The 26,794-nt window shown below is 41.9% G+C and overlaps 1 protein-coding gene across 3 annotated transcripts in view; it reads left to right on the top strand.

Annotated features, from left to right (window-relative positions):
* Positions 1-9,007, top strand: part of MID1 (midline 1) — a 198,017-nt gene extending 189,010 nt beyond the window's left edge. For all 3 annotated transcript variants that reach the window (XM_058535427.1, XM_058535428.1, XM_058535426.1), the window contains exon 10: positions 4,883-9,007. In XM_058535427.1, the coding sequence (XP_058391410.1) occupies positions 4,883-5,231 (349 nt within the window). In that variant the 3' untranslated portion in view covers positions 5,232-9,007. The remainder of the gene's footprint in view (positions 1-4,882) is intronic.
* The last annotated feature ends 17,787 nt before the right edge of the window (positions 9,008-26,794 follow it).

The raw sequence follows: 26,794 nt of genomic DNA, 5'->3' as shown, positions 1-26,794 counted from the left end.
CCTTTGAGCTACACAGCAGAGTTGAGCAGTTAAGACAGAATCCAATGGTCCACAAAGCCAAAATACTAACTCTCTAGCCCTTTACAGAAAAAGTTTGCAGATTCCTACTCCAAAACATTACTCTTCATCATTTTAAAAAACTAATTTCTGTTGCCTTGTATGTTTTATGATTCTAGACTGGACCAATTGGTACAAATAGCTAAGAGCTGAGGGCTGGAGATGGAGCAGTGATCATCGGCTGGGAATCATTTCAAAAGGTCTGGTAGATCCAGCCCAGTGACTTTAGCCCACTGAGTTCTTTAAGCCTAAGGGCAAAGGTCAGGGTGCAGTCTACATTGGAATTAGTTTACCTTGCCAAGTTAGCCTCACAGAGCTGACCTTACCTATCCCACAGGCTGCACCCCTTCCTCTGGCCGTCGGTCTCACGTGCCTGCTTGCTATTGCTCAAAAAGGGAGCTGTTTTATTTTTATTTAACAAGCCCTCATCTAGCACAGCTATGTGCCAGGCACTGATCTAAGCATTTTACAGATGCTAACTCATTTATTCATCCTAACAGAGGTAGGTGCTAGTGTCCCATTTTACAGATGAGATGACTGAGACACACACGCAAGTTCACAAAGCTCAGAGGTGGCAGAGTTAGGAAGTCTGCAATCAGGGTGCAATCTCCTAACCAAGGGTCCACGAACATTGTAAGGGACCAGAGAGCCACTATGTCTGGGTTTGCAGGCCTGATGATTTTTGTTGCAACTACTCAACTCTACTGTTGTGGTGGGAAAGCACCCATAGATCATATATCCACGAATGGGGCTGGCTGGGCGCCAATAAAACTTCATTTATAAAAACAAGCAGAGGGCCAGATTTGGCCCATGGCTTGTAGTTTGCTGATCCCTGCTCTTAACCACCACGCTATATTTTTGGAACATTATAATTACTCCTTAGGGCTTACAGTGGTGTGCTTAATGAGTGATAGCTTAATCCTTCCTTTAAAAAAAAATAAAACTCAAAACTGCGTAACCTGAAGATGATGACTATTATAACTGTGTTATTTTTGATATAAGGATGCTAGAACACTTCTTATTTGTTTAAAAAACCGTTCAATTCACATCTATGCAAATAGTACATTATGTCAAAGTCTCTTATAGTGTTGGTACAAGTCAGCTGAAATCTAAGAAGTGAAATCATAAGCTTGTGTGGCTCATTTTTCCCAACCATGGTACCCATATTGGCCAAGCAAGTAGATTTTCTTCTGTTGTGATCCTCACGATTCTCTTTGCCCAGAACCTTTTCCAGTTCCAACATCCTGCTGGAGGATGGAGGACAAATCCTTCCTCCCCAGTCAGCTCTGGGCCAGACTGGCATTTATAATCCTTAGCTGCACTGAGGCGAGATGAAAGCCCAAAGGAAAATACAATGAATTTGTGCAGGTGCAAAAGAGCAAACATTTCTAGTTAATTAACATGCTGTATTAATCTGGGATGGAATCCGGTGTCTAAATAATTACAACCCCATTAATAATTATTTACGATAAATGATACCTGATCATTATGATCTCATTCCCATTGATGAATGGTGCGGGGAATTCCACCAGCCCACTGCAGTGATGTAAACACAGATCAGCATGACCTTGAAAACACCCTCCAGATGTCAAAAACAACTCACGAGGAGGGAAAAAATTCTAAAATTAATTGCCACACTTTGGATCTTTACAAACCTGACTGTGTCAATTTCAGAAAATTCTCATGTAGCAAGTAGTTTAACATTTCCTGGGAGATGTTAGCAAGGAAGGGGTAACTCCGAGGATCAAATGCCTACGATGCCTTGACTTGCAATAGCTAATGACACATATATTTTCTTGTGAAATATAGTCCTGACTTTAAATTAACATATATGTTATGGTCCTTGCAATGGGGCATGTTAACATTGCTCTGAGAAACATAATTTTTATACTTTTTGAATTCTCCGAGTCTCACTGCGTAACTTAATGGAACATTACCTTCTGCCTGCACCTTTCAAGCTCAATGGAAATATGTACATAGTTTTACAGATTAATGATGATATAATGGTATTTTCCTTTGCTTAATGGACTATACACGTACTTATTTTCTTACTCTCTAATGCTGTTAACGTGCGCTTGGTGTCTTATGAAATGGTGTTAACTAAACGTGGGTTCACGCAAAGATTACTGGGCCAGAAGTCAAGGGTGGGGGGTGAGATTGTGGTTTTTGCTCCTAATTTTAACCTGCTCTGTGTTTTCCCATTTGCTAAATGAAGTCAGTCATACCTGCCACAGCTACTTCATAGGGGGTTCAGTTAAGGTTCAAATGGGAAATAAATATCAAAGTTCTTTAATAAAAAATACAAATAGTGTGCAGCCATGAGAAGGAAACAGTGTAGACATATGGCTATTCTGTGATGCAAATGCAGGTTCCGAGTTATATGGAAAATGGAAATGGTGTCTGCCAAGGCATAGAGAACATCTTTGGGGAGAGTACTTAAAATTGCAAAACAAAAACGTTTCCAAAGTGTCTTAGTGAGGGTTCAGCAGAAAAACAGAAATCACTCGAGAGAGGCCGGCCCAGTGGCGTAGTGGTTAAGTTCACACGCTCTGCTTTGGCGGCCGGGGGTTCATGGGTTTAGATCCCAGGTGCGGACCTACCTATCACTCATCAAGGCCATGCTGTGGCGGCATCCCATATACAAAAGTAGAAGATTGGCACAGGTGTTAGCTCAGGGACCATCTTCCTCAAGCAAAAAGAGGAAGATTGGCGACAGATGTTAGCTCAGGGCCAATCTTCCTCACCAAAAAGAAAAAGAAAGAAAGAAATCATTCTGCGTACTTCAAGGAGGAAGGGAATCAGAGGCTTACGGCAGCCCTGGAAGGGCTGGGAATGCAAGTCAGCCGGGGAGCTTGCTGCTCCGGTCCATGAGGCCAAGACAAGCTGTGGGTGCTGGAAAACTACCCACAGCCCAGAGGCAAGTATACCCAGGAGTTCACCCAGAAGCTTCCACAAACCTCACCTCTACTGTCTACTGTCTGGAAAAGACTGTTTCCCCTCTTCTTAGAGCTTCTGGATCTTGTGCAAGGGTGTCACAATGGCAGAACCTGAGCCAGACTATTACTGCTGGAGAGGGGATTCTGGGAAATGCAGAGTAGGATTTATGAGAAGGAAGAGAGGAGGCCGAGTTGACAGGAGGCAGGCTGGTATACTGGGTTTAACGGATTATCAATTCCATCTTCTTTTTTAATTCAGTGATGGCATGTTATATTCATTTTCTTTTTTAACACATCACTCTTAAAATGATTGTATTTTAAATCCAACACGTGATTTTTAAGAGAATATCATTTTATCAAAGACCAATGAAGTTTTTCTCTCTGCATTGGGTAAGGTACCATATGTCAATATCCACTTATTTATTTTTTGTGTGTGTGAGGAAGATGAGCCCTGAGCTAACATCCGATGCCAATGCTCCTCTTTTTGCTGAGGAAGATTGGCCCTAGGCTAACATCCATGCCCATCTTCCTCCACTTTATATGGGATGCCACCACAGCATGGCTTGACAAGCGATGCGTCGGTGCATTGGTGCGTGCCCGGGATCCGAACCTGCAAACCCTCTGGACACCGAAGCGGAGTGCACACACTTAACCACTACACCACCAGGCCAGCCCTCAATATCCACTTAGACTGGTTTCTGCTATAACATATTAAAAGTTGAACCCTGAGTCATTCACTCTTTATTAAAAATAGTGGATTTTCCTTTATCTTAATAACTGTGAAATACTACGAATATTATGAAGACATACCTCAGCAGAGTAAAGAGATTAAGAAGCTTAGAATATTGTAGGAAGAATTCTTAACATTTTTTTTTTGAGCAGTGAGAGAACATTTAGAATAACCAGGATATCCATCTGCTCAAAGACATTCAGAATTTTTTTTAATGTAGTAAGAAATATAATCAGAAGGGCTCTTGGCAGTGATGAATTACACAATTTCTGGTGAGAGAAGGCACTAGAGAATGTTTAAGTTTGTAGCCTTTTGAGTCATCCTAGGTTCAAATTCTGATTCTGGGACTTATTAGTAATGTGTCATTGGGCAAAAATAATAAAATGACAGTTACATACCCAGCCTTGTCCCCAGGATTTTACATGTATTCCTTCCTTGATTGCTCAAAATAACCCTCAGAGATGGAGACTGTCATTGTCTCTGTGTTATAGATAAGAAAACTGAGGCTGAGATGACAAGGAACTTATCCCCATAAAGGAAAATTATTCTCCATGCTTGCCTTTTCCAAAGTGCACTCAAAGTTGTGGAAAATGACAGATGTGGTGTCAGTTGAAAAATTCAAAGAAAGTCAAAAGGAAAAGTCTAGAGTTGTGCTGTCCAATATGGTAGCCATGGGCCACATGTGGCTATTTCAATAATTTAACAATTAAAATTGAAGTTCGGTTCCTCACTCTCACCAGCCACAGTTCAAGTGCCCGATAGCCATATGTGTCTCGTGGCTACCATATTGAATACAGCAGAACATTTCAATCATTGCAGAGAGTTCTATTGGACAGCACTGGTCTAGAGAATTCATTGTGTCTTCATGAGGGTTTAAAAAAAAAGGCAGAAAAACACAAAGTTCAAATTCTCTTGTAATGTCCAAACTGAAAACAGGAATGTGGGTGAATACAATGGCCCCTTTCCAGCCACTGTGTGTTTGGGAGGCAAGAAGATGGGGAACACATGTGTCAGGGTTCTTGCCAAGCTTTCACTTAAGGAGAACGAACGGGGACCACAGAAGATCATGTTTTCATGGCCCCTGAGGACTATAGAAGGGATTTAACATGCATATGCAACATGGCTCACTGTTTCTGTTGTTGCTGTTTTATGACTGCAGGTATGCCATTGGCCTCGCTTACAAATCAGCCCCGAAGCACGAGTGGATTGGGAAGAACTCGGCTTCCTGGGCGCTGTGCCGCTGTCACAATAACTGGGTGGTGAGACACAACAGCAAGGAAATCCCCATCGAGCCAGCCCCCCACCTCCGGCGTGTCGGCATCCTGCTGGACTATGATAACGGCTCCATCGCTTTCTACGATGCTTTGAACTCCATCCACCTCTACACCTTCGACATCACATTCTCGCAGCCTGTGTGCCCCACCTTCACCGTGTGGAACAAATGTTTGACCATTATAACTGGCCTTCCCATCCCAGACCATCTGGACTGCACAGAGCAGCTGCCGTGAGCACCTGGCCACGTGGAGCTGCTTTCTAGGGAGTAAAAAGGGTTATGGCCACCATTTCGGGGACAGAAAAAGCACAGCCTTCAAGAGTGTGATTAAGTCTCGCCAAGAAAGTGTCCAGAAATCAGCTAAGATAGGACTCAAAATGGGCGATTCCCCCCGTCACTGTGTTTTGTATTAAGTACAGGCTTTCATAATTTCTTCAGATTTTTTTTGTATTTACAGGAAAATTTATAGATTATTTATAAAAGAAACATAACCAGGATTACAACTCTTAGGAATTATTTGCTTGTGCACATTAAGAGGCCCATAAGTTTACCAGCTCTTTACAGCCTTTATTTCACCAGTCTATGGGCTTGCGGAAAAGCTCTCTTGTAGTTTCGTATGCTTATTCACCTTCTCACCTCATCGTATTTCATACTGATCTCACCGTAGGTCCTGTCACTTCAACAGTGCATAACAGAATATGCAACTATTTTAAAAATAAAAAATAGTTTTGAACCTAGTGGGAAAGTAAATGAACTTTCTTACTCAGGTTTATTTTGAGGTGTTTTAACTGTGATATCAAAAACTTTTATTAGATCAACTAGGGTGGAGAGCAAAAGAGAGAATGCAAAGAATTGACTTTGGAGCTTGGAATCTGCCGTGGCTAAATCTTTAACTGCCCTCTGATGGCTGCTGGGATAATGTTGGAAAGAAGGATTCTGAAACCTTTGGCTATATTTTGCCCTGCTTTTCCCAGGATTAAGGATTCTGGGAGAACATTAAGAATGAGATTGCAATTGAAAATAGTCACTTTGAATCCTACTGATTATTCAGAAATTCAGGCTGATTTGTGTTTTATCAGAAGTAGGATTCTATTTCATGATATAAATCTATTTCGCTCTTCCTTTTAATAGTTGCTTTAGGCTTGTGAACTTTCTTGACTACATTTAATAACTGTCCTGTTTCCCCCTCCCCCAAATCATTTTTCTTTTCTTGCTGGGGCTGAGGAAATAAACATTTTCTGTCACAAATGGCAGCACCACTTTGGATTGATTTTACTCTCCAGGACATCAACACATGGCCCCTACCACCACTACCATGTCCGAATATAAGTCACTTGAAAAACACTTAATATTTATGAGTTGGTAATGACAAGGGACATTGCATCAAGTACTATTCACTAGTACCTCAAAAGTTATTATACACAGACCTTTATTGAACACATCTTGCAAGATGAAGTCCCTCTATATATTCTAGTGTAGTTTACCATAGAGTTGTAAGAAAAAAAAAATCAAACTTGCTATTCCCATGCTGGAACCTGCTGATAGAATATCAGATGGGATTCTTGGCATGCTGACCTGACAGGACGGAATGGTCTGTGAATTAAGGCTTTCTCAAGCAGTCCGTGGACCTGGAATCTGGCATTGGTTCTACCTTGACGAAGGGCAGGACATCTATAAATCGTTACATTTGCTAAAATATTTATCTGGGCTACTGGGTTGGCCATTTTGACTGAACGGACTGCTGGATTTAGGCATTGTTTTTAGTGATTTTGTTTTTAACCAAATCGACCAATTGCTTCCCTGACATCCGTCCAAAGACCCACGGTTTCAGCATCACGTTATGTGATTGTGAGTCTGGACTCCACGGGCGGCTTCCGGGGTGCTTCTGTCCTCCTCACGGGCAGATGCTCTCCTTTTTCTTAACAGATAGAGTCTATATATTTCCTATATTATTTATACCCAGATGAATATTTTGATAGCTACTTAGGACAATTTCACATCTAAAAGATGGACACCTCAATGGGAAAAAATTAATCGTTCTCTAGAAACTTAATGAGATTTTTTTTTTTTTTTTACAATATAAAAACTGTGTATTTGCCTTCCCTGCATAAGCTGAAAAGGTTGTCTCAGTACTTTTTACATACTCTTTTTGGTAGCTGGATAATAGATATTTTAATGCACTTTGTACACTAACAGGTTTTAAATAAAAGGGTCTAAAACTCAGCTTCTGAGTTTTTTAAATCACGGTTTCCAGGTACCAATAAATGCTACAGTTTGCCTTATGATGTTAATGTAAAGCATTTACCAGAAGGATAATATTTCCATGGATATAATGTTTTTCAATACAAAGAAATTACTACTCAAATTTTCACTGCAAACCGTTTAGGTTATGTTTTGGCTATTTTTCTAAGGACAAGAGGGATTATGTTATAATTTTGTCGTGGAAGTCTCACTCTGCTAACTTAAAAACATTGTGGATAGTAGCAGTTACTATTTCCATGTTGTCATATTTACAGGAAAATATGTATATGGTGAAAGGCTGCAGTGTACTTTCATTGCTGTAATGATGTGGAAAAGATTTCCATATGGATTTTTTGAAAGTCTAAAAAATATATGCTATAAACATTTGCTGCAGTACAATTCTTTAAATGGATTGGGGTCACGGTGTTTTGTTTTTGAGGTCCTCACTTCACAGGAAGAGGCATTGCGATACAAGGGAGAAAGAGATGGCGGTGCCAATTAAATCAATACAACAAAATTGATGCAGCATCGACCAAGGCTGCCAGGCCCAACGTCGTGGGTATATGAACCGTGCTGTTGCCCAGAGCCCCGGGCCCAGAAGGGCCCAGTGCTTGGTTTAATGCTCTGCTGTCACCGTCTTGAAATTCCTAGTAATTTTTGAACAAAGGACCTGCCTTTTCATTTTGCACTGGGCCTTGCAAATTATGTAGCCAGTCCTCAGAACTCAGAAACATGGTACCTCTCTTCCTGGTGGATATAAATGAAGAAACTTGGATCCAATGTTGAAAGTGGCTGGCCATATAATTCAAGTAGGAATCTAAATGGATTAAGATGAGAGTGGGCCTGGGTGAAGATTTTCTTTCCAGCTTTAAAAGAAAATGACTTCAAAAACTGTAAATGGTGATGATTTCTGCTGGAAAAGAGGAAAAGGCCTGATGACAGGCAGCCTTTTTATTATGGTACTGATATATTGACCCTAAACTTCCTGAGGAATCAAACCAGCGCCTTCCAGTGAACATGAAATTCTATTTCGGCTCCAGGCACATATGCAATGCCTGCAGAGACACAAGCATTTATGCTCGCGTACAGGTGCTTTTGGTGTTGGGAAGTTGACGATCTGGTCTACCCTTATAAAATGTTTCAGAGGATACAAAGACAATGATGGGGGTGGGAGGATGTTTTTAAAATAGTGCTTCTCAACAAGGGGCGATTTGGCAGTGTCTGGAGTCATTTTTGGTTGTCCCAACTTGGGGGATGCCACTGGCATCAAGTGGGTAGAGACCAGGGATGCTGCTGAACACCCTACAATGCATGGCACAGCCCCCCCACCCCCACAACAAAGAATGATCCAGCCCAAAATATCAATAGTGCCGCAGTTGAGAAACGCTTGTTGTTTGGGGGGATGTTGAAAGCAAAACTCTCACAAATATCTTTTACTTTTCCTGTAATTGACTCAATGCCTAATATACCAAAAAAAAGGAAAGGGACACCAAATCAATTCAAAACCTTCACTGCGGTGGCTCCTTCACTTTTAAAAATATTTACAAAATCGTTACAAAAATCTGAAACCTGAAAAGCAATTGAAGCCTGTGTAAATGGGAATCCACTGATAAGTGTCATGAAGATCTGGATGTGATTTGCTTAGTTTGGAAATGAAAAGTCGGTTCAATCGCTGGTACTTGAGTCACACTGCCAAGCCCTCAGCCCAGAATCTCTCTCGATTGCTGTTGCTATCTGGTTCTAAATAAAATCATTTTTGTGGTTCCAAGGCCCACTGTCTCTGCCTGTCTCTGTTGCCTTTTCATCATTTTGTTTTTGCGTTCATGATTTCCACAAATATTTATTCAACTTCTGCTGTTTTTTTGTACTGCTATGCAAAGTATAATTCGTTTTCTTTTGTGCCTAAACTTTCTCACATCCACCATCCTGCCTCTCTACAGTCAAAATAGTTATTTTACAAGAGTCAAAATATCCCCCAGAGAATATAAAACTACAGTAAAAGAAAACCTATACAGGAGTGGAGATCCAGAATAAGAATGGCTTGATTTCGAGTCTTACAGACAGAGTGGAGGCGGGGAAAACAAGGATGATTGGAGCAGAAAAGTGGGAGTTTTCACAGTGTGGTCTGGAACAATCCCAGCAGTTGGTCCATAAATTGATCCCCAACTCCATCCCATAGCTCACAAGACTTGACTTGCATTTGAGACGCAAGCCCTTTTGGTGTAGGTCAGTGCTATGCAGAGTGTAGTCAGGAGTCTGCAGCATCAGCACCACCTGCGAGCTTGTTAGAAATGCCAGTTCTCCAGCCCCACCCCAGGCCTGCTCATCAGAATCTCTGGGGGCGGGACTCAGCAATCAGCTCTAACAAGCTCTTCAAGGGGATTTAAAAGTCTGTGAAGGCCCACTCTGGAGGGCTTTATCCAGTCTCGTATCCCACATGAAAATGCACTTATAGCCTGAAACGTGTTTTCAAGGCAATGTGCTTTAGAGGCAGCTTAATGTAATGCAGTGATTCTTGACATGGTTGAGCATTAAAATCACCTTTTTTAACAAATGCTGATTCCTTGATCTCATCCTGAAAGATTGAGGATGAGAAGGTCTAGAGTGTGGCTCAGCACCTTGTACTTTTTTTAGGAAGTGATTATAAAGTGCAGCCAGGATTGGCAGCCAATGCTATAATCACAGTGCTCAGCACCTTTTCTATAAAGGTCAGATAGTGAATATTTTAGGGTTTGTGGGCCATGTGGTGGTCTCTGTGGCAACTACTCAACTCTACGACTGTAGAGTGAAAGCAGCCGTAGAGGATATGTCAATGAATGGGTGGCTGTGTTCCAATAAAACTTTATTTACAAACACAGGCATTGGGCTGCATTTGGCCCACGCTGTAATTTCCCAACTCTTGCCATAGCAGATACAATATTGGACTGGTGGCCCAAAGCCATCAGGGCATTCTCCAACTATCCCCTCACTCACTGAGAACTCAGCCATGTCCCCTCATGGCTCTGGGCCTCAGTGAGCTCTCAAGTCCGTTCCAACTTTGAGTGACAGCAATTCTGTGACATCACAGAACTCATGGAGAATTAGTTAAGGAGTGCTTAAGACTGGGCCACTCAAGGGTTATTAGAAGATTCTTTCATTCAACAGAATAGGGGGTGCCAGTTCTAATGATTAGCTTTACCTCTTTCATAATTTTGACTTGAATCAGCCCTTTTCACAAGTGACAGGTGTGTAAAATATATTCCCTTTAGTAAGAGTTTTGAAGTACATTTAATTTGAACTTTTGAAACAACACTGTTGTAATTAATCACCTTTCAAAGACAACTTGAAAGGCATGTCATACACTCCAGAGAGTAGCCAACATCCCCCTCTTTTTTAAATTATTATTTTCAGGGGCCGGCCCAGTGGTGTAGCAGTTAAGTGCGCGCGCTCCACTTCGGCAGCCCGGGGTTCACAGGTTCGGATCCTGGGCGCTCACTGACGCACCACTTGTCAAGACGTGTTGTGGCGTCATCCCATATAAAGTAGAGGAAGATGGGCACGGATGTTAGCCCAAGGCCAGTCTTCCTCAGCAAAAACAGGAGGATTGGCATCAGATGTTAGCTCAGGGCTAATCTTCCTCACACACAAAAAAAAGTATATTATTATTTTCAAAAATATTCAAGTGAAATACGTCGAAGAAGATAGTTGCTCATGATTCTAATAGAAGCATAAAAAGAGAGACATGTGGAACTTGCAAAATGCTTTTCCCTTGAGCATCATTCTCACTGTAGGATGCACATTCAAGAACATAAAATAAAAATGGGGTCGAGGACTTAGGGAAAAACCTTTCTTGTAGTTGTCCTGTCTTAATATGGGCGATTTATGGAAAGGAATTCTGGTCTCACTTTGGATCTTTTTCAGTCATGTTCTCCTAAGAGAATTATAAAAGCATGATTAAATAGGAAGTACAGCAATTAACAAGCAAATACGTCATGACGGAAAACCAATTACCAATTAAGGAGAGGCACAGAAAAATTATTTAATGAACATTGGTTCTTTTGCACGGTCTACTTATTCTCAAAGCTCAATTTTTGATTATGGTCATTAAAAGCTGTTCAATTTCAGTAAAGTATTTCAGATAATAAAGTTTATTTCACCCCTTCCCCAATCTTATTCTCCCTTCAGCTTCTGCTCTTTCTCGCCTCTGCTTTTCTGTCAAGCTTCTCAAAGGGCTGTTCAGATGTTCTACTTTTGTTTCCTCACCTCATTGTACCTCCCCACACTCTGTCAGGCATTCAGCGTCTTCACTCCACTAAACAGCGCTCCCTGATGTCAAAAATGGCATCCGCATCAACACACATTCCCATAGATGTTTGATTGGCCTCATCTTGATATACAGCAGCTTTTGAGATGTTGACTACTTTGGTTCTTTCTTAATCCCTCCGTAGGCAACGCCATCCACACCATCACCTCCTTCGCTGTTTTATGCAGATGCCTCCCAAATTTAAATCTCTGGGTCTAATTTCTCTGCTAAGCTCAGCCCCAAATATTGACCTGCTTCCTTGGTGATCTCTTTTGGGTGCCTAAAAGGCACCTCAAATTCAACATGTCCAAAACTGCACCCATGGTCTCTCCCCCAAACCTTGCCCTATCCAACCAGTTTCATGAACCAAAAACCAAAGGTTCATGTTTGACGGCCCCCTCACCCTCTATGTCCAATTGATCACCAAGTCCTGTTGATTTTATTTCTTAAATATCTCTTTAACTGACCTGCTCTTCTCTACCTCTGCACACAACCTCCCAGTCCAAGCTTTCACATCTCTCACTCTACAGCTGACATAACCTGCTAACTGGTCTACCTGTAATCCACACTGCGTCTCCTCCTTTAATTCATTCCCCAGAGCAGCCAAGGCAATCTCTAAATTGGTTCATGTCACACATACCCCCCTGCACTCCTTTCACCATTCTTATCCCCGCTTTAACCCCCACACATTGACTTAAAAACTTTCAAAGTTTCCCATCTACTGATCATGAAATTCTCCCACAATGCCCATACGATCCTCCAGGGTCTTGTCCCTGCGTATTTCCCCAGCATCATCTTGGACCATTCTCCCCTTATTCCCTGCACTCTGGCCACACTGGCTGTTGTAGCCATGCTCTGGTTTGCTACAGAGCTCTACTTGAACCACTCTTCCCTCACCTTCTTACCTACCTCTAATATTTCAGATTACTTCTCAACCATCACTTCCCAAAGAGTCTTTCCTTGATCTCCCTGCCTGAGCCAGGTTCCCCTAATATGGATTCACAAAGCCTCCTTCATAATGTTTGTCACAGTTGCAATTTAGCACTTGTTTGTGTAAATTTTGTTTACTATTTCTGTTCCTTTGCCCCCATTAGACAGTAATATTCCTGAAGTCTGAGATCAGGATGACTTAGCTCAATGTTTGCCACGTAGTATGTGCTCAATAAATATTTAGAGTAGAATTCCAACTTCTCATGAGTGTGTTCTACTTGTAACTTTCCCTTAAACCCGAAGCATCCACTATTTTTAAAACACTTGTGTTAAAAAAAAAAAGTGCTTCATATTTGCAGAAACCACATATACCTACAGAATAAAAAATAATATCAAAATAAAAGCTAGAAAATCTACCTTCTAGCAAATTCCATCCTCTCCCTATAGTGGCTGCAGGTCATTGAGCAAAAATAAAACCTTGAATTTGGGCAAGTGAATCTTCCCATCGGTGTATTTTATCATCCCTTGCCTGGCTCCTGGCTCTGAAGTCTCAGTCTGGAGTTGCACTTATGCAATTCCCGCCTGCAGGCTCGGCTCATCCCACACTCTAAGACAATCCAGGTGCAAATAAAATGGGCTCTAAGGTACCACTGTCAACCCCTATCATGAAGAAGGTCCCCTCTGGCCTTGGTGCCCCACCTTCTTGGTAGTTCCACCCAATTTCCCAGAAACCAGACTCCCTATTCTTCACTACGGCATCGTGGAGTCCCAGCCTCCTTTCTCATTTCCTCTCAGCAGCTGGGTTCTCTGTCCTTGAACTCCTCTGACTTGATCTCCACGTGGAATTCCACCCAATGCCTATGTTGCCTGCTTGCTCAACTTGATCTTAGGTCACCAACTGGGTGCTCCTGCCCGGCTTCTTTGCCTGGGCTGATTTCTCTGTTTCCTTCATCACCTCAGAGTCTGTTTCAGTGTTCCCAGGTCGGTTTGCCATTCAGGCCCTTTAAATAAACTGGTCACATCCACATTTCTCAAAGATACAGTGACTCAAGAACAACTCCAGGCTCATCTATCCTATATTATATTCAATCTACGAGAAACTTAACTTTAAACAAGACGTAGGTGGGTTAAAATTAACAGAATGGCAAATGATATAGCATGCAAACAGTAATCAAAAGAAAGCTGGAATAGCTATATTAACAGGAAACATAGTAGACTTCTGAACAAGGAACATTTCCTGGAGTCAATTCACTTAATAAATAAAGCAGGATTCCCTCCTAATCCCATTTTCTTTCACCCCCAAAAGAATGAGAGTGAGAGCGAAGACGGGGTTAGTTGAGGAACACAGGGTTTGGAGTTGGAAAATTTGGAGCAGGACTATCCAAATGAAGTTGGCTATGCAGCCTTTTGCTTGGGCCTACTACTTTTTTGGAGTCTGGTGTCAGCACCCAATAAATAAGTTACTGTAGATGATGACAGAGATGAATATTCTTCGTTTAAATCCCCATGTCAGGCCTTGAGGTGACCCTATCTTGGCGAGGCCAGGTTCAGAAGCAACAAGAGACACAGATAAGAATAAACGTCCAGCCATCAGCGTGGAACAATGAGCCCAAACAAGGCTTCTGACCTTCGGCCCCTGGGGAATTGGTACATGCAGAGAAAGGAGGGGAGAGTGTCCAAATCGCAGCATCTGTTACCCGTTGCCTCTTGCTCCCTGCCCGCATTCCAGACCTGGCACGCAGGACGTCCTGAAATGGAGAAGGTTGCTGGTGGGGATATGTTTGAAACCTTCACATGATTGACTGGAAGCAGAAGTGCCAGGGCGTGAACCCTCAACCCCAGAGTTCACAGAGGCCAACCAGCCTGCAGAGCCCAAGCCCTTGATCCCTCTGGACAGGCAGTTCTCATTAAGCAATGCCGTTGGATTTGGTGCCAAAAACATAAGGCCGCCTTGCTCCCTCCTGGGCTAGATTTCTAGGCCCTGAAATATACGTATTTTTAAAATTCCCAAGTCAATCACTCTTTTCTTGGTGGAATTGTTCAAGCAATGCTAACATTTGTTGAGCGAGGGATGAGAGTACAATCCTCCCAGAGAGCCACATGGGAGACATCCTGTGCATGGAGGACAGCCCAGAGAAACCCCCCAGGCTTCCCACTCCCTGCAGGGAACCAGGCCCAAGAGATGCTTCTGGACCAACACAGAAGCAGCACTCTGGGCTTCTGTCTGAATGACTTTAGAGGGTGACTGCTCATGCCAGGCAGCCGACTTTCAAAGGCAGTTCATTCTATCTGAGGTTTTTGCCCTTAAAACCAGGAAATCCTCAGGGACAGCTCCGACTGGAGGAAAATCAACACAGCTCATGACAGCGTCCAAGACACAAATGTGAACAATTTTCCTTCACGCCATCGGACATAGCCATCAAAAACATCCCCAAAGTGGAATGGCCAGGCTCCGTGTTGCAGAAAAATTCCACTGAAGGGAGATTAAAATCATGACACCTCTACAGCTCTGAAAGGAAATGAGATGACTGAGTGTTAAAATGCCCTGGTGAATTGGGTAAAAATGAGGAAGTTGTTCATTCTTGCCAGTTCCAGTCTGGGTGTCAAGTTTTCATTTTCAATTTACGCAGGATATTACGAACTTTGTTTGCCTATGTATTTTGGGTCTAATGAGATTGCCAAGTACAACCTTCTACCCTCATGGACACCCAAGACAGGAAAGCCAGTATCTGTTGAATATATTTTCTGTGATACTTTTTCTTCCTCACCTCACTTGTTCTGTGGACAAAGCCTTCGGATGCCCTTTTCCTCGTGGTTCAGTCTTTTCTCCAGTTCTCCCTTCTCTAAAGCAGTTCTTTACCTCAGCACTATGGACATTTGGGGCTGGACAATTCTTTGTTGAGGGGGCTGTCCTGTGCATTGTAGGATGTTGAGCAGCATCCCTGGCCTCTATGCACTAGATGCCAGTAACACCCCCTTCCAACTGTGACAACCAAATAGGTCTCTAGACACTGTCAAACGTCACCTGGGGGGCACAATCACTCCTGTTTAAGAACCAGTGGCCTAGGTGAACACTTCGGTCATAATATCAATGTTATATCATTACAACATTATAATGTTATATATGTTATGTCAATGTTCTATCATTATAACATTCCTTCTGTCCACAGAATCTTCTCATATCACTTACCTACCAATTTTCTATTCCTTCTTCTCTGCTCCCAGGCCACTGGGTCACTTGTGGGGTGTCTGTTGGTAATACCGCCATTGTCCAGCTCACTGATTCAATGTTCTGGGCATACCCAGGGTATATCAGTCAAGTCAGGAGAGAGGGGGGCAGGGATGTGGAAAGAATAAACACCTCCAGCTTCTCCCTGGATCTGGAGGCCACCAATGAGCAAATACCCAAGAGATCTGATCCCAGGCATACGTGGAATTCAGATAGAAGAAACTTTGGTATACTTGCTGATAATATAAAAATTATTATTGTTGAAAAAAAAGAGATTGAGATTACAATGTGTGTTTTTAAAAAAATACTTAAAAGGAATTTACTTAAGCTCTCAGAATATTTCTTTGCACCGCAAAAATGGATTATTTCTGGACTTTCTTGCAGCACAGGAAATCCTGGCACCCTCACCTTCCAAATTAGACCTCAAGGTAAGACACTGCCTCCGATCATGGCCACACTATGGCTCTGCTGTCAGGAAATTAAGCTTCTTTTCCCAAGGCTAACTTGAGAGAATAGTGGTTTTTTCCTAATGGCTAGAAACATATTCTACATAGAATATGGGGGAGGGGCTGCTTTTGAAAGAATATGGTAGCCCTAAAGTATAGCTATCATATCTTCTCTTTCCTTTTTCTTCCTCCCTTACACAATTCAGAAGGATGCACACGTGTCTGCCTTCCCCTGAGGGATTTTTTTCCCCTGTTAGAACATAAGTTCCCTGAAGGGAGGAATTGTGCTTAACTATTACTTTTTAATATCTCTGGTGACTAACACATTACCTAGTTTGTTATGTGTCTTCAGTGGATGTTTAATACGAAAAGGAAGCAAGGAAGGAGGAAGGAACAGAGAGAATGAGGGAGGGAGGGAGGGACAAGGGAAGAGAGGGAGGAAAAGAGAGAGGTAGAGAGAAAGGAGAGAGGGAGGGAAGAAAGGAGAAAGGGAGAGAGGAAGAAAAATAGAAGGAAAGGAAAAAGGAAAAGGAGGAAGAGAGGGAGGGAGGATATCAATGTTAGATTTATATATTACTCAATTCAAATTTGTTCCAAGATCTAAAGAATTTATACAACTGGTAGTTAGCCTAACCCACTCTCATTGTCACCATATTACCCAGAGACTAGGAGTGCTTCTGGCATCCAGCATCTCGTGCAGAGCAAAAAGGAGCAATATGCTGGTTTAGGTGGTCCAAGAGACATGGCTGAGTGAAAACTGACAGCAAGAGAAAATGAGCAACTGTAACGAGTCAATGGATGCTCAGCTTTTCGAGTTACACATATTCCCATTAACTTAATGTTAGAAAGAAGACAAAGGCTTCTGCTTTGGAACCACAAAAGAGAAACAGAATTAGGGTAAAAGAACAGGCTTAAAGGTCCTCCAATTTGTCCCACGACCTTCAAGCAAAGCTGAAAAAAAATACTATTTTCCTTTTTTACAGACTTTTCAAGGCAACTCCACTTCTTGAAAGGTCTTCTTTATACCACATCAATCTTTCAGCTCTCAAATTTAGTCCATTTTCTCCAGTCTAGTAATGTATATTTATTGAAGAAAATTCTGAAAAATATCAAAGAACACAAAAAAAGCAAAGCAAAATAAATGCCCATGGTGTTCCAGGAATCATTTAATCAATGAAATTTTTCTTTTCTGAAAAACCTAATTTCTCCTCCACGTTACTATATGAATCATTCTGCCTTTACATCTTGATTCAAGACCTAATTCTTTATTCGCCATTAATGAGAAGTGTTGTATATTTTTGAAGTGTGTTTAAAAGTCTTATTTTAGGACATGGGCCAAGAGGCAAGGTTCTCCAACTCATTAACCTGCTCCATAAACTTTAAACCACTGCTTCCTACGGGAGAAAAACATACCTGGGAATAGAGTTACTACTTTAATTCTTTCCTTGTATTTCAAAACCAGTTTCTCCCCATTTCGTCTGAATGAAAATTACTTGAGAACGTTTCCTCCCTTGCTCAGTAAGAGACTTAACAATTTAATTCTGATTAAGAAATCCAATTGCTTCCATCAGTCAAAGAGCCAGAAGCTAAACAAAAATTAAGAACCAAAGGAAATCTGTCATGATGGCGTAGGGAACCCCATGGAGTGTGCTGCCAATCAGAAGGACCAACAGATGGATGGACCCTCCTGACCTCGTTAACTCTCAGCCGAGTTTCCTCCGGCTTCTGCCATAAGAAGAAGGAAGGAGTGTGGCCCCTCTGTAGTGTTCATCCACAACCATCTCCCAACCATTCCCTTTCCAATGAGGAAAGGGAATTGTTGGGTTCACTTTGTGTGAATTTCATTTGTTTTTCCACTTCCAGGTTATGTTCTTTGGCTGGGAATTCTACTTTTGCAAGACTCAGCCCAAAAGCCGTCACTTCAACTTCTCTAGGCTGGAGCTGGCGTCCGGGCCACTCAGGAACCTTCTCAGCTTCCAGGGGGCCCGCGGCCAGGGCTTCCTGCTCTACTCAGGGAAACCTGCTCATGGAGCTGGAGGGGGACTGCTTTCCCAGACTAGGGGCTGGGTCCATGCCCACACTTTAATGACAGGCTGGAGCCAAGTGCCTTTGCTGATTGGGAAAGCTGGATGCTTGCTTGGGTCTTTTAGTCATAAAAGGCCTTTGCAGGCATTGTTCCCAGGCTGTTTCCACCTTGGCCTTGGGATTCTGAGCTAAATAGTCCTCACGCTGTTATCAATGGTCAAAATACTCTGCTAACGTATTAGGGCTCTCCAGTGTGGTCTGGCCTTTTGCAGAATCAATAAAAGACATAACCTCTGTCTCAAAGACCCGGTGCCCCGAAAGCCTGGTAAGCATATGTAGATATGAATGCCAACAATCAATCATTGACAAACATCTGAAACATAGTAAAACCTTGTTAATCCACTATCGCGGATCCCAAACAGCATGTAATTCAAAGCAACTGCTGTTCCTGTCCTCCATTGTTCCTTAGTCAAAATATTAAATAACTCAAAACTGGTGATGCGATGTTTATTTTTCCAGGTCCCTGGCATTTCAAACTTTCAGGATGTTGCTCTAATTTTATTTTCATGATTGAATAACAGATATTATTTTCCCATATCCGCCAATCAAGTTCTCCCTACGAAGTTTCATCATTGGAGCTACAATGGCATTAGTGTTCTGATCAGAAAGCTAAGTCTCACATTCCAATTTCAAAGAAATTGTTAACATAACCTAGAAATCTAAGCATGGATTAGTGACTCCATTTTTTAAAGGAATTTTTATCTGATTTTAAAAGATGATATATGTTTATTGCAGAGAGTTTGAAAATAAAGAATAGCACAAAGGAAAACAAAAAATATTCCCGTGATCCCACATGAGGAGAAAACACTGCTTTATTTACCTCAAGGTTATGGAGATGTTGATCTAGAAGAGATGGGGAGAGAGAAGGAGAGCTGGAAAGAAAGAGAGAGAGACTTCTTTATTATCTGCTCTTTTCACTTATCAAAACAAGTTGATACCTCCTTTATACTAATTTAGATGGAGAGTAGAGAATTCAGTCATTCTTCTCAACATCATAATGAACTCTACTTTTCATGAAGCAGAATTCATGATAAATTAGACACAGCTCAGATTTCAATTGCTGAAGAGAAATTCATTACCAGGTGGTCTCAAGCAGGAAGTGAAAATACAGGCTGAGCCCCAAGGACAATTTTATATGCTCAATGCTACAACTGAGGAGATTGCGTTAAACCAATGGTTCTCAACTTGGGGTGATTTTGTCCCCCAGGGGACAATGGCAATGTCTGGAAACATTTTTGGTTGTCACAACTTGGGGAATTGCTATTGGCATCTATGGGTAGAGGCCAGGGATGCTGCTCAACATCCTACAATGCACAGGACATCCCCCCCAACAAAGAATGACCCAGCCCCAGATGTCAATAGTGCTGACGTTGAGGAACTCTGAGTTAAACTCATCTCATGCTTATCCACACAGAATCACAATCTAAGAGTCCACATGCATGCAGAGAGAACAAGAGACCAATCTGCCCGCCCTTCCAATGACTTGGTGGGTGGACAAACATCCTGACGGTGTAGCATAACGTTTAAAAGCACTGATGTGAAGACAAAATGAGTTTAAAAATAGTTTAGTGCCTGGCACATTATAAGTGGTTCAATAAATGGTCACTGTCATCATCGGGGGCTAAACCCAGTGACTTCTGGCACTTGGCTTTCAAACTCAGACGCACACTTGAGATGTCCTCTATCCATGAACAAGTCAATAAAAGGCTTTCAGAAAAAGTGAAATCATTTCTTTAAGAGTTCATTTGTGTTCTAAACAAGAGCAAAGCATGATGTGAATGGAAGATTTTTTGGTTACCATTGTTCTGTAATCACAGTAAAATCAAAGAGTCTAAGAAATTCGTCAGGCTATAGATTGCTTCCCCGATGCTAAGCACCTTCTAATGACAAATACCAAATGAATTTGTGGTAAATGTTGTAACGATATTCTATTGAACAGTTTTCCAGCCAAGTAAATCTTTGGCTTTAGAATTCTAGACAGCTATCATCTGGCTGTCCTTCCCAGCATTAACTAATCACCAGTGAAAAATACAAATGTCATTCACAAATCATATCAAAGACGGGAACAGCTGGAATCAAATTCAAGAGACTGCATCATTTTATCATCTTGACATTAATCATTCTACATGGATAGCCAGGCAATCTGGAGCAAAGAATAATTTATGTTGCAATATTAACGTTAACAATTTAGGCCTGGGAGACTCTCTTCCTACTCCCTCCCCCCAACCCAGAACACCCCTAGAGACTCAAGTCCAAGGATTATAGGAAAATATTTTATGAAACTTTATTTACAAAGTAGCCATCAGAGCTGGAAAAAGACAATCCCAGTATATTCAAAGCTGAGTTGTCTGATCATCTAGGTTAGGGGTCAGCAAACTACAGCCCACGGGCCAAATCCAGCCCGCTGCCTGTTTTTCTATGGCCTGTGAGCTCAAAATGGTTTTTACATTTTTAAATGGTTGGAAAAAAGTTAAAATAATAAATTTGGTGGCATGTGAAATTTATATGAAATTCACATTTCAGCGTCCATGAAGAAAGCTTTATTGGAACACAGCCATGCCCATTTGCTTACATATTGTCTATGGCTACTCTCGTGCTCCAATGGCAGAGTTGAGTAGTTTCAACAGAGACCATATGGCTTATAAGTCACCAAATATTTATTACCTGGCCTCTTACAGAAAAATGTTTGTCCACCCTGATCTAGGGATCCAGGGACTCAACACTGTATTTTTTTCTATGCAATAATTACAAACTTTTAGTAAAGTTTTTACAAACTAAAAGTTTATAATTATTTGAGTTTTACCTGCCTCACCACTGCACTCCGACAGAATAGCACTCCAGTATCCTGATGGGCAATTACCGCCCCCCTATTGTGAGCGGTCTTGGTGGGAAAGTAATTCCCAACTCACCCAGCTAATATGTCTGCTACTTCCAGCTTAGTGTCCCACGATCTGCATCTGTGACTTTGGGGGACCGCCCTACAATGAATTCTTTATATATTCATTTGACAAATATCTATGGAGTGTCTCCTATTTTCCAGCCACTGTGCAATTTAGCACCTGTAGAGTGTATATATCTAGGATAGTTGATAACCAAACAAATAAACAGACAAGTAACTTCAGGTAGTGATAAACGTCACAAAGGCAATAAAAGTGGATATTTGACAAGGAGTGGGAGAGGTTGGCTAATGTAAGTTAGTATTCAGGAACGGTGTCACTGAGGAGGCCACATAAAATGTGGACTACCCATTGACACTGGCCTGGAAATGTCAAGTGGACAGTCTTTTAGCTCAAAGGAGACATTAAGGCTAGAGATAGAAAATTGGAAGTCGTAAGTCTATAAGGAGAAATTTAAATCCCTGGGCATCTCAGGAGAGAGGAGAAAGGAGTGAGGGAAATGTGATATCCAAAGAAGCCAAAGGAAGAAGTGGTTTAGGAATGAGGAAGTGACTCTGATGAGGGAAACTTCAGAGGCAGGTCTATAAGGGGTATGCCACACTGGCTTGATGCAGATTGCCGGATGTTACAGTCCCAATTGCAGGTGGCCCTGAGGAACAGTGGAGAAAAGAAATCCCCCCAACATACAGTCAAGCAGGACATCTCATTTCCTCCTTTTCCTGGGATGGGAAGACAGAAGGTCTGAATTAGTTTCAATACTGAATCAGAGGTAGTAGCTAAAGGTCTTGTTGGGTGGTTCTTGGGTGGAAGCAGCAAGAATGGAGGGATTGGTGATAAGAGTGGGAAGGAATCGACCTTGCTGAATGGGCCTAGAGCATTAAACATTTTGTGTCACATTTGAATGCTAATCTGGCTACCCCACGGCAAAGTGTTCAATTTCCCAGAAGCAGTGTGGCAGAAAGTGTAACTGCCCACCAAAAATTCTTACGCCCTCTCCTTGGTATAGCAGTGTCACTAGGAAATAGCCATTGAGCCAAAGGCTGTATTTCCTAGCCTGTTTTGCAGTTAGATGTGATCAGGTGGCTGAGATCTGGCCAACAGAATGTGAGCAGAAGTGTCATGCCCATTCCTAGGCCTGGCTTATAAATCTTCTACGTGGAATTTCTCCATGTGCCCTTCCCCTTCCAACTGGCTGGAATAAAGATGACTCCCCCACCCAGAGCAAACTTGGAAGTTTTGTGTTAAAGATGGCAGAGTTTCTGTCACCTTGGGGCCCTGAATGACTGTGTGGAGGAGGGAGGGACATCCTGCCAACCTCTTAACTTGCCCAGTACTGTGTCATGATCAAGAAATGAACTTGGTACATTAGAGCCAATGTACATTTTGGCACCTTTTGTTGCAGCAGTTGATCTACCCTAATACAAACCTGAACCCCAGATGAGACAACACACTCTAGGGTGATCTGTTGGGCCACACAAACATTTATCAACTACCCCTATCTGGCTAACGAGTTGCAGGTCACAATCTCATAGAAGTGACTTCCCATCACCTTTGCCATATTTTATTGGTTAGAAGCAAGTCACTAGGGCAGCCCACACTCAAAAGGAAGAGATTACACAGGGCATGAATATGAGGAAGCAAGGGTCATTGGGGGCCACGTTAGAGATGGCTCGCCACACTAAGTAACATAAAGTAGTTGGAATAATGAAATATAAATTCCTCTCTCCCTGTTTATGATAAAGTAATTGCCTTGAGATAGAAGAATCGGCAGAGAGCTACCTTGAAGAACAGGGTTTTTTTGGGGGGAGCTACTATGAAAGGACAGGGTCCCAATAAAAGGATGGGACAGCCACAGTGCACATATATGTTGTTCAGGTAAACAAGATCTTCTTCGGTTGAAACTTGAGATTCAATGTGACCTTCTCAATACTTCTTCCCTTTTCCTTCCCCAAACTGCCTCATAAAACAAACAAAATAGTGAGACTCCAGTCAGAACCAAGGCACAGTCAACATGTATCATCGCCCAGGATATATTTGTCTATGTATTTTTCATAATTAAACAATTAAATAATTTTCAATAACAATAAAAAGAAGGTTCAAATCCTGAGCATCTTCTACTTTGGGACCAAAAGCAAGAGATCTAGAGCATCTGGCACCACTACTTTATCCATAATTCCAACAACAATTGACCTCTTTTGGGTTTTTTTTTTTTAGTTCTTGGTGTTAAAAAGGTTTAACTAGGCTAAACCATGAGTGGAAGGTGGAGAACTGAAATGAGCTTTCTTTAAATTATTTACAGATGCCCAGAAGCCATTCTGTAACACCAGTATTTTTGAGGACCAACTGAGATGAATATAAATAGTGAAGTGCTACACTAACTTAGAAAAGTTCTTCAAATGAAAACTTGCAAAGAAAGCTGTTCCATAAAACAAATAAATTCAGAGCCCTCTGATTAAAATTTGGGTGGGGCACACAGAACTCGGTCTTCCACAGCCCCCTTTACTTCCCACAAGTGGGCAGGAAAGATGTTCTGCAGAGTGGATTTGAAAACCACGGGGCTATACAACTGGAAGGTTCTCTTCCTTTATCTTTGTGGGCATTTAATCTCCAAGGTAAATTTGGTCTGCTTATTCACCCTGGAGATCCTGGCAGGCCAGCGCTTGTCAGATAAGACCTAGAAGTTGCATTTAGAGAAGGGTGTTTTGGAAGAGGCTGGATGTCTTGGAGCTAAGAGTTTGCCCCTTCTGAGACCCAAACAAAATGGTAGCAGGGACTTCATCAACCCCTAAGAAGGCTGAGCTGGGAGGAAGATGAGGTGTAGAAAGAAATGCTTAAAGTGAGAGTCTGGAAAACACCATGTAAAATCACTTCTGACCCAATCTTGGAAGCACTTGTCTCCAGTTTCTTGAGAGCCACTTTCAGAATCAAAAAGAGAAAACTAAATTTTAAAATTTCAGAAACTGTGGGAGGCTACCCTTTTTGGATTTTTATAATGGTGTGTCAGCATGGCGTCTACCAGTTCAGATTCTTCCTTCTCTTTGAATTCACTTTGTTACTTTAAATTTATATACATTTTTAAATTTCTGAAGACTTCATAGAATCATTATATTTTGTTCATGTACCTCAAACTTAAATTAAATCATTTGGACAACGAATTCATGGAATCTTTATGCACAGCGTCTCCATATTTGTCATACATTTTTGCTGTATTAATGGTGATGACTATAAATTCTTGATAATGTCAGATTAAGCATTATTTAATACAAAAACTTTTCCAAAGGAAAGAACTTACTTTCATAGCTGAGTTTAACTCAAACAAACATTTGTCTGCTATTTTTTCCAGTTAATGATATTGACATTTTACTGTATTAGTTCATTAGAGCATGAAACTTCCCGTCTTATTTTTGAAAAGCTATTTTAGTACTTCATGTAAAAGTAACTGTATATCACTGGGACATAGCGAACACAATGAAACAATCAACCACTCAGTGGGAAAGAAACCATTGCAACCACTAGTCATTATTTTAAATGGAGCCCATTTTAGATCTCTCACCTCATAGATGCAGCCCATACTTTTTTCCACAATAGGTTCTTCACGCTCTCTCTAAACACTAGAGTGGTGAAAAGTAGATCTTCTATTTTTTACTTCTTTTGTTTTATTTGAAAAGCTTTCTCCCCCTCTCCATAGATCTGGGTAGATGTGTTAATTTTTCTAAAAGAACATCTACCTAACTGTGGCAGATTTTATTTTTCTAACATTGGCCACATCTATATTTCCTGTCCCATATGCTCTTCTTAAAATGTCTTAGGGTCTCCTCTCATCAAAAGCTAGGAGTCTAGGTTCCTTCCACTTGAACTTCGTTGAGCTTGTGACTTCCAAGCCTGATTATTTGGGGGATGTTCACTCTTGGAACCCAGACACCATGCTGTGAGGGAGCCCAGGGAGCCACAGAGAGAGGCCACAGGTAGTCTTCCGGTCCCAACCAGAATCAACTGCTAGACATGTGAGTGAGTGAGCCTCCAGATGATTCCAGCCCCCCAGCTGTTGAGTCACCCCAGCCTTTGACTCTTTCCAGCAGAGGCCCTTGAGATTGTAGAGCAGGGACAAGCCATCCGTCTCTGCCCTATCCAAATTCCTGGCCCACGGAGTTGTGAATATAATAAAATGGTTTTTTCATGGCACTAAGTTTAAGGTGGTCTGCTATACAGCAATAGTAACAGGAACACTGACTTTCCATTTGGTTGTCAATTAAGTGACAAGATGGTGTTGTTCTTTCAGTCCTCAAATATCTACTGAGCACCTGAAATGTCCCAACCACTGTGTGTGTGCGTACCAGAGATGTGGAAACATAAGAGAGGCGGCTTTTGCATTCCAGGAGTTTACAGTTTAGCAGGGAGAGACTGCTTGTAAACCAATTAGTGCAAATGGGTTTTAGATAACCTGATGAGTTTGCAGGGCCTGGGCAAGAGTCTAAATAGAGGCCTGTCCAGAGCACATCCCCTTCTCTTCCTGTCCTCAGCTTCATTGCAAACCATGAAGGGCCTCAGGCACATGACAGTGGACATCCCTGCTTGCACATCCAAGGGCCATCTGAATAATCTGCAGACAGCTGCCCCCTTGGCCAGCTTTCAGGCCTAAGGATGTGCACAGCAGCGTAGTCTGCTCTCTGCTCTCGGATACTTGGGGGACATTGGGAAGAATCCATGCAGGCTGGAAAGCAGGCTTGGGCATTTGGGCAGGGAATTCCTAGGTCTCAGGTACAAGGGGCATGGTCCAGAAGGAGGCTTCAGATACACTTAGCCCAACAGAATCCTGGGCTTGGGGAGAGGGATAGACAGAGGAGGACGCTTAAAGCATGAGGCCCAGGACTGGGGTGCGTTCCCTAGGTCTAAGGGAGACATGCTTGGGGTACAAAGTGGAAGTGTCATTCTAACTTAGCCACTTAGAAAAGGCATCATGGACTAGACGACGCTGGTACTGCCTCTTGAAAGATGCATTTGTCTAGAAGCATGATTGTTGGCATTGATGCACATTTTGGTATTGGTATTGGTATTGTTCAGGTTAACTGGAATACTGAGAACCAGTTAGTTGACTAAATATTTTCCTTTTACATTGGTTTTAGTGCAATGTAGGAGTCATGACTTCAAACACAAATGGTCATCACAAGGAGCCTGACTTTGGAATTGTAAACTTGAGCTCTCTTCTGGGCTCCCCCTACCGTCTGTATGTGCAAATTTATGAAGGCCAATTAACCTCTCTGAGTCTGGAAAAAGAACTTATAAGCCTTGTACCAGATGTGCAAATCTATAAGCAAATAGACTTAAAATTCTTTAGAGGAAGGTATCATATAAATGGACTGAAAAACCGCCAATTGCTCATTGCTCCAAAGGAAATGAGCACCATAAAATAAAATAAAATAAAAGCTTAGAACTTTATTAACTGCTCTTCAAGTTAAGATGTGTTGTCAGCAAATACTTTCTGTAAAGAGACAGAGAGAAATATTTTTGGCTTTGCCAGCCATATAGTCTCTGTCACAACTACTCAGTGCTGCCATTATAGTGCAGATGTAGCCATAGACAATATGTAAACAAATGAGCATGGTGGTGTTCCAATAAAACTTTATTTACAAATACAAGCAGAGGGCCAGATTTGGCCTAAAGTCTATACTTTGCCAACTCCTGCTCTAT

This window comes from Diceros bicornis, chromosome X (genome assembly GCF_020826845.1).
Source record: "Diceros bicornis minor isolate mBicDic1 chromosome X, mDicBic1.mat.cur, whole genome shotgun sequence".
NCBI classification, from domain to species: domain Eukaryota; kingdom Metazoa; phylum Chordata; class Mammalia; order Perissodactyla; family Rhinocerotidae; genus Diceros; species Diceros bicornis.
This window is presented reverse-complemented; position numbering and strand designations above follow the sequence as displayed.